Source organism: Epinephelus fuscoguttatus, linkage group LG19, assembly GCF_011397635.1.
Source record: "Epinephelus fuscoguttatus linkage group LG19, E.fuscoguttatus.final_Chr_v1".
NCBI lineage: Eukaryota > Metazoa > Chordata > Actinopteri > Perciformes > Serranidae > Epinephelus > Epinephelus fuscoguttatus.
This window is the reverse complement of record NC_064770.1, coordinates 39,963,477-39,972,330: the sequence shown is the minus strand read 5'-3', so window position 1 is coordinate 39,972,330 and position 8,854 is coordinate 39,963,477. Positions and strand designations below refer to the sequence as shown.

General features: G+C 45.7%; 1 protein-coding gene across 1 annotated transcript; it reads left to right on the top strand.

The window, feature by feature from the left end:
* The first annotated feature begins 286 nt into the window (after window positions 1-286).
* Window positions 287-6,261, top strand: si:ch211-237i5.4 (phospholipase A2 inhibitor). The gene is made up of 5 exons (XM_049561134.1): window positions 287-641; window positions 2,069-2,214; window positions 2,621-2,789; window positions 3,068-3,230; window positions 5,122-6,261. The coding sequence occupies exons 1-5, from the start codon at window positions 336-338 to the stop codon at window positions 5,412-5,414; spliced, it is 1,077 nt and encodes a 358-aa protein (XP_049417091.1). The 5' UTR covers window positions 287-335; the 3' UTR covers window positions 5,415-6,261.
* The last annotated feature ends 2,593 nt before the right edge of the window (window positions 6,262-8,854 follow it).

Genomic DNA, 8,854 nt, shown 5'->3' with positions numbered 1-8,854 from the left:
ACGAGACTGTTCCCAAAACTACAGTTAAATCATCTGCAACCAGAACCATCTGAAAACATGGACAAACACAGAGCAGCAGCCGACAAGACATGGACGCGAGAAGACTTAGAAAAGTTAGATTAGGGTTGTACCTTGTATGACTTTATGTGATGAACAAACGATCAGTTGATTATTATAAATGTCTTCACCACAGATTGTGAACTAAAAACTCTACTTATTTCCAGGCTGACTGCGGCTCTTGGAGAAGAGGAGCATCATTCATCTTTCCAAACATTAACTCCTCCTCTGAACGAGCTGCCCTCCCTCCTCCTCCTCTTCCTGTCGTCCAGGGAAATATGTGTCTCCTCTTCCTGGCCTTTGCCTTCCTCCTTCTTGCCTGTTATTCCCCGCCGTCCCTTTTTCCGTCCGCCGAGGGCTCACGGTCGTGTCCACACCACTGCATTTGTTATGAGCACGCCGACCTGGTGGACTGCCGCAGCCTTGGGTTCGAGCACGTTCCCAGGGGCCTCCCACACGGCACGTGGCTGCTGGAGCTGGGAGGGAACAATCTGAGCGAGATCGGGACCCGAGCCTTCACTGGACTGTGGTCCCTGCGGGTGCTGGTGCTGACCAACAGCCAGATAGAAGAAATACAACCACAGGTAGGAGCGACGGGGCGGAGGAACTTTCAAAGGAAACGTTTTCTGGGGAAAGTTCCTGAAAAATGCACCAGGAACATTTGAAAGAATGAGCTTTGGAGCTGCTGTACGAGAGGTATAGTTGAAGTTAATGTGCCAGTCAAAGCACTGATAGGATGTGAAGTGGCAGCTGAAGTGTCATCACTGAAAGCAGTTGAAGGGTTCTTTTCTACATTTGGAGGGACACATTTTAAGCAGGCAGCTCTCCTCCAAGAAATGGTGGTAATTTTTATTGCACCAATTTATGGTGAAAATGTTGTGGTACTTCCTGTTTCAACCGTGCAGTTTCTTCTTCTGCTTTCCGTTTCATGGTAGTTTGCAGCTGCAGTTTTTGAGGTTGCACACTGTCACCACCTACTTAACTGGAAGCATTGTTGCACCTATGAGTCCTGTGCAGCCCGTGAGTGTGTCCGAGCAGTTTGTCCTTCACTACTTTGTCGTTTTAGTGTGAGGGGTGTGTGTTCGTTGCAATACTTGTAACACTCGTTTGATTAAAGGTTTTGATGTGAATATATATACATCTGCAGCGAGGTGAATTTGCAGCAAGTACCGTGTCAGTTTGAGGTCAGTTATTGTGCAGCCTGAACTTCTGTTAGATATGTTTTTTCTGAGTGAATTATAATGTGTTCACATTAAACGCAATGGGATTTTTACCTTGCGTTACTTGCATGAGTGTGGACGCTAGAATATTTCATGTTGACTCACTTCATATGCACGAAAAACTTGCGTCATACATGGGGGATATCGCTGAATCAATAAATGAACTTTCACCAATATGTCCTCAGCATTATACGTCACTGGTTGATCTCAATGCTGATTGGCTATCGCAGCACGAATTGGTCACTGAAGTTCATATTTTTCAACTCTTGCAAATAAGTTTATAACGCAATATAAAGAAACTTGCTAATACACGTCACACACGTCACATTGTGTCCATCACGTCTTTACATTGACTTTTTATATAATTCACAAAGAGTTTCATTTGCGCTCAGTGTGAACACAACATCAGAAAGTTGTAGTGTATATGTCTAGGGCTTTTACTCTGAAAGATATAAATGGAAGTAGATTTGGTATGGGCTGCCTTTGTCCCATAGATGTATAAAGAGAACTGGATACAGTTGGCAGGACTGCGTTCATTTCTATGGGAGATGCTCAGTGGCGCTTTAAGCTGAGACATTCAACTGCTGCTTATTAAATTACTCAGATGATGCTGTTTGCGCATCACTGGGCCCACAGAGCGGAACAGCACATACGTTTTTATTTTCTTTTGCCCATTTATTTAAATTCTGCAATACAGTTGGATGGAAACCAAACTAGGATGTGAGGGAAGACGTATGCTGTATAGTTACATGTGTTCTTCTCTCTGTCTTCCTTTCTTTAAATCTCCACAGGCATTTTTCTCTTTGTCCTTCCTGGAGAAACTGGATCTCAGCTGGAACCAGTTAACGTCTCTACCTGTCGACTTCTCAGCCAGTCTGTCTGCGCTCAAAGAGCTGCGACTGGAACACAACAACTTACAGCACGTATCTGGATACAGGTACCTGTCTGTCCACCATCGTACTCCAGACACCACCTGCCCAGCACCAAACGACAGGCAGACAAAGTTAGCCACTAGGTAGGAAAGAAAGTGGAGCATTTAGCAGCTAAAGAGACAGATGTGTCTCGGGAGGTGGTGGAGACCAAAAACAGAGCTAAAAGAGTGAGAGTGGTGGACTGACATTTATCAGGTGGACATCCCCACACCAGTTTACCATGAGTGGATCAGATAGAGACACCACCTCATTATCGTCCTGCTGCAGGACAGCAGATGTGATTTTGTGAGACAATGTAGGACACACACACACACACACACACACACTCGAGAGAGAGAGAGAGAGAGAGAGGAACTACTATTATCAGCGTCTGTGTCTCACCCTGTCATGTTCTCTCCCTCCTTCTGTGAGCTTGGAGTATCTGGACAACATGGAGAAACTGGACCTCAGTTACAACCAGCTGGTGATGGTTGGCCCCGGTGTGTTCAGGGGCCTCTCCAGGCTGAGACAGCTCTACCTGCACAACAACCGACTGACTCTGGTGCAGCAGGGCAGCCTGGATATGCTGCCTGGACTGGAGGTGAATATGTGATGCTGAAATATCGTGTAGATAAAGCTCAGTCGCACGCTGCTGCACATTTCTGTAAACCACAAACAGGTTTGCATGTTGAGGCATGAAGTGTGGGTGTTTTCAGTGGTTGTGCCACCAAAACTGGGTATTTTAAGCCGAAATATGATCTCATAACACCCAAGTTTTAATGTCAAGTTTAATGACAATGCCAACATTTATTCTGGCGACTGGTTTAGTGTATCCCAAGTTACCTGTCTGTCTGTCTGATCACCTGTCTGTCTGTGTAGGTGCTCCAGCTGAGTAACAACAACATCTCTCAGATCGACAATGATGCTCTGGCGCCTCTCTACAGCCTGGCCATCCTCGCTCTGGAAGGAAACAACCTGCATCACCTAAAGTTTAAGACCTTCATCAGCCTTCATACAACAGCGACACACATCCAGCTGTCAGGTGTCACATGTCTTAACCACTGTTACTGCTACTGTGTTCTCATTAAAACATGTATCATGGCTGCAGACGCGTTGTGTATTGTTATGCGATGTGTGCAGTGTTGGCTCCCAGATGGCATCTGACAATGAACATCTACCGTCCTGCCAGTGAGAGCGATACGCTCAGGGCCAGATGGCTTTAGGAATAATGATGCACTTAATGCACATCCAGTTCATGGTCTCTCTCTCTCATAAGCCTCGTATCCCACCCTCTGTCTGTCAGCTGTGACGACCGGGTGTCGTGTCATTGTTCAAATCCTAACAATCTGAAAGAATATCCCACTGAGAGCCTGGTATCATGAAACAAACATGTTGCTCCAAAGGGCCAAAATATAGTAAAGGCATGACCCACCCTGCTCTGCCCTGATGTTCTCCACCAATATTAGCGCACATATAGAGGTTGGTTGTTTTTTTTTAACATTGGAAAAATCCATTAAAAACAGGTGATACATTTCTTTCCAACTGCCTCTCAGTCACAAACACACTGGAAAACAGGTTAGTAAACAGTGTAGAGCAGCACAAAGGCCAGTGAAAATGTGATGATGGTTACTTCTTTTTAAGGCCCGGACACATCAAACCGACATCAAAGAACTAGCGGCGAGGAAAGCCAACTGTTGCATCGTCTACGTCGCCTCACGTCGCCTCACGTCGCCCTGTGTCAGTTGCATTTGAACACACTACACGGACTACATCCGACGGCCAAGTAGCACGTACGTTCTGCGCCTGCGTGAGAGAGAGCGGAGTGAGAGAGTGGTACATCCTGTCAGCCGAGGGGTTTCCTATCTGTGCAGCCGAGCACCACAGCACCTCCACGGACTATTACATCCAGACGGTCCCGGTGTTTCCTCCGCAGGCTCCACTTCACTCAGCTGCCCGATAAACCCGCTGCTTCTTCCCACTTTAACCTGAATAACAAACCAGGGCTCGGTGCTCCGGTTGGATCCAAACGGAGAGCCGGGGCTAGCTCAGAGACTAGCGGAGGCTAACTGGCTGTGCTTCCCTCCGGTCATGCTGCGGCTAACGCTCCGCTAGCCGCTCCCAGCTAGCTCCGGTTTGTTATTCAGGTTAAAGTGTGAAGAAGCAGCGGGTCTGTGGGGCAGCTGAGTGAAGTGGAGCCTGAGGAGGAAGCACCGGTTAGCCCCGGTTTCACTACAGGCAGATTCACTCGCTACAGGGGCGAGGAAATAAAACCTGAACAGCCAATCAGAGTGATCTCTCTCACCGACAAGCTCCGCCGCCATCGCTGAAGTGCCAACGGTGCGGGACACACCGCAAAAACTAGGCCGACAGATGCTCACCGACGGCCCGACTTTGATCGACGGCCGACTGTCGGCTTGGTGTATCAGGGCCTTTATATCCGTTACTTCAGCTCCTCATCAAAACTCGGTGCAGACTAAGGGGTTGTAAACATGCCGCGTCCGTAACTGCCAGGTCGGGTGCTGGGTGCTACTTCTGTGCCTTTTCTGTGCCAGCTGTCAAGGGTGCAGAGGCAGGTTGCGTCTGAGGTTGCCAAGCGACCATAACCAGCACCGTATCACAGCCCACTGAATAGACACCCTGAGGTCAGAGCTGATCTACTTCCTGTGTGTCTGTGGGACAGATGTGACGCTCTGACAGCTCTGCACTAACATGATCTGCTCCTCCTCCATATTTATCACACACTGATATTTACTGAGGAAGGAAAGATATCTGTGGGCTGTGATTGGTTCGTCCTCGTCACATGACGTGGTGCATGCTGCTGCGTTCCAAAAGCTGAACTATTTACTCTTTTGTTTTTCAGGTCAAAATCGTCTCACACTTTTGCATTATCGTTTTCACTGATCTTTACATTGACCTTCTCGTTGCTCCTCCAGGCAACCCTTGGAGCTGTGACTGCGACCTGCATCGCGTCTTCAGTAAGATCCTGCACGTTCGCCACCTTCACATCGACGACTACCGCAACGTGACATGCCAGGATCCACCGCAGCTGGCGGGGGCTTCGCTGGCCTGGGTGGACAGCCAGCTCTGCATCGCAGAGACCGCCACCGTACTCGTCATCACTGTCACGGTGCTGGTTACCGTGGTGGCGGCTTTGGTGATGGCAGAGAGGAACAGGAAGAGGAACAGTGGGAAGAACTGGGACACTGAGTCACAGAATCAAAGTTAGAGCCGTCCGTCCTGAGAGTCGTCCTCACAAACAGCGAGAGGATGAGAGCTGACATATATGTCAAAAAGAGCATACAAATCTGGGCCCTGTAAATGTGAAGAGGTTCCTCTTTCTGTTTTAATAATTTCAGTATCATTCAGTCAACTAAACACATCATCTGTAATGGTTACTGGGAACATCAGAATCAGAATTAGATTTGTTACCAAGTAGGTTTTCATTCAGTGTGTTTCCATGACGACAGAGGAAATGGATTTATTGTGCCAGACTTATTAAAGCCCTGTAAACATGTCAGTGTGAGTGAAATGTTCCTGCAGTGAATGTGTCACAGTGGGACTAACACACCCAGATCATGTGACTCCTGCATGTATACAGTCAGTCAGACCCAAACTGGCCGAGGCGCTCTGAGCATGCTCCACAGTTTCCGCCCCGGGCTTTGACCCGGAAGTCCAATAGCATTAAATGTGTAAGAGAAGAAGAAGCCGGTAACAACATGGAGAAATCTACATCCAGAGCCGTGACTTTTTGGACGCACCAAATGTACAGAGCTGTAAAGTTGTCCACCATGGTAGCAGTTAGCTGCTAGCTAACCGTAGCTAACTTGTTTGTCCATTGTTTGGTCTGTGACGTAATAGGTCAACAGGAAAAAGGTCCAATACTAACAAGCTGAAAGGGGGCATATCTCCACCTATCGTAGAGGAGTCGCACATACTTGGCTCAATAAATGGATTCCCCTCCCGTGCTTGTATACTGGGACAAGGACAGTAGGCCAGTTAGATGTCCTCGTCCAGCTGGGACTGTAGAAACACTTCACTGTGACTAGACTGACTTGGAAGGAATCTCCTTTGGTTTTTGGTGCGTATATTAAACAGACAAAAAAATGAATTACCACATTTAATGATACTAAACAAATGTGATGTGTTTGAGTCTTTGTTTCTGATTATTATTCAGCCAATAACAAAAATACTTGACAGTGATGACATATTTAAAAACATCCAAATACATTTGAAGCATTCACCCCACAGTGTGACAGTCGGCATCAGACAGAGTCCTTTATGAGGACCATATGTGTGTGGACACCAGAGGATTACTGCTGGACTAATGGAGGGACAGAGACAGAGAGAAACAGTCCTATTGAGGTCAGAGGCCAGATGTCAAGATGATTACTGCTGGACTTTATTAAACGTGTGTGTGTGTGTGTGTGTGTGTGTGTGTGTTTGGGGTATTAAAGAGACAGAGACCAGACAGACTGATTGTCTCTATCCTTGAACTGCAGGCTGTTCTCCCAAATTTTCATATGTTTTCCTACAAAAAGCAGCGCGCTCATATTAATACATGTTCCATGTATTTTGAAAGGCTGACTTCACGTGACCAATGTGCTGACGGGAGTAAACAGGAAGTAGTCCTGAGTACTTGTAAGGAGTCAAAAAAACTGAAAGATGAGCAGCAGAAACCAAACAGTGCCACATCGACTTTAAAAAATTAAATTAAAAACTTTCTGAAGGTTTCAAACTCCCAGCAAAATGTTCAGGCTGCTGTCACAGATTCTTCGTATGTTTTCTTATGAAAAGCAATGCACCCTAATTCGTACGTATCCCTGCGATCACGTGACCAACGCACTGACAGCAGTAAACAAAGAAGCAGTCCTGAGTGCTTGAATGGAAGCAGGTTAGGTTGGTGGATGGGTCACAGAAAAACTGACTCACTTGAATTATTTATTTTAAAGTTAAATGCTGGTGTTCCAGAACACTACTGACGTAGTGCTTTTATTTTGAAAGAGACTGTATGCAAACTGCACATTTCCTGTGAAAACAGAAGTGTATTTTGAAAACAGACAATGCATGTAACAGGCTGAAGTTGACACGGCGTCCCAGAACGTCAACAACCAACACACCCAGGGTACCTTGGACGTCATATGTGGACGTGGAAAGTCCATGACCAAACGTGGACATGTGACGAGGTCACAGTGAGGATGTGACGGCTTAATATCTCTGGCTTGTAGGGAACAGCAACACCCTGCAAGTCCCTGCTGTGGGACGAATAATAAATCATCTTATCTCATATTACTTGTTTTAGAAGTGATATAAGATACAAGAACTGGGTTCAGAGCGTTTAACTGTTTCCTTAACATCAGTTTACAGAAAATAAAAGTCATAAACACAAGAACAAAGGTCACTCACTGATATGAAGAGAGGTCTCCAGCTCACAGACAAAACACTTCTTCTTGCTTTTATGGCGGGAGGCAGCCAGCGTTAAGGTGCATCACCAGCACTTAGTATGTTGGGAGTGTAGACCAGATATTTTTGGAACAGTCTTCCAACACCACACTGAGTTCGTCCACTCCCAGCTTCCTTGTCTCCATCTTTAATGTTCACGTTCTTGGGAACACTTTGGGCAAAACTACATGTTCCTCTGATTCCTCTGCGTGACAGCGCTCACATGATCCTGGAGGATGTTTCAAACACAAGGATGAATCCACCAGCAGCTTTAAATACTTCCTGGTCGAACCACACTGCTGACAGCAGGGGTGAAATCAAACTGACAGTTGAAGCTGTTAAGAATGTATGCCACTTCATTTCCTCCATCGAGGTATTAAGATGTACAGAAACTTAACAGCACATTATTCAGGTTGAAGTTCAGTTACTGAGTTTGGGAAGAAACAAAATGTAAAAAGAAAACCAACTGATTCCTCCCCCATCACATGGTTCCACTTGGTACAGTCCAACCTGCCAACACCTAGGGCACGTTCAATGTCATAATGTAAAACCATTCTGCTACAGTTTCCAAAGCTGCAACTTGAGTCTCTTTAATTGCATAAAATGTCAAAAAAAAGTCAAGTTTTTGTTAAAATAAAATGTCCGAATAATATTATCAAAATATCCATAAAAATGAAATGTCTGAAAAATATTTCTCAAAAACGTCCAAAAAATGTTGCTGACATATAAAAAAATATATTAAAATGTCAGAAAAAATGTTTTCATGTTGCAAAAAAAGTCAATAAAATGCATGAAAAATATTAATAAAATGTCCAAGAAAATGTTGATAAAATGTATGTTTATCAACTGAAGTGGATCCTAAATGTTTACCTGAGAATCACCTGTCTCCAAACCAAATATTCACTTGCAGTAAAGGAGTGTTTGACCTGACTGGAAAGGGTGCAATGTGAACTTGCAAAACCCGGGATGGATCAGTGCCAGGCTCATCTCACTGGGTCACAGGTCTGTGACGGACTGTTTTTGTTTCAGCAGATCTGAGGACAAACTCCAGTTTCCTGCAGCCTCTGACCTGAACAGTGTCAGTGCTCCCGCTCTGAGGACAACACTGCTCCGGACAGGAACAGCAGCAGCTCCTGTTTGTGTTACTGTCATCACTGTTTTTAAACTCTAGCATCACACCCAGTACGTTCACACACAGACCCAACAGTGACAGTGACAACTGCTACA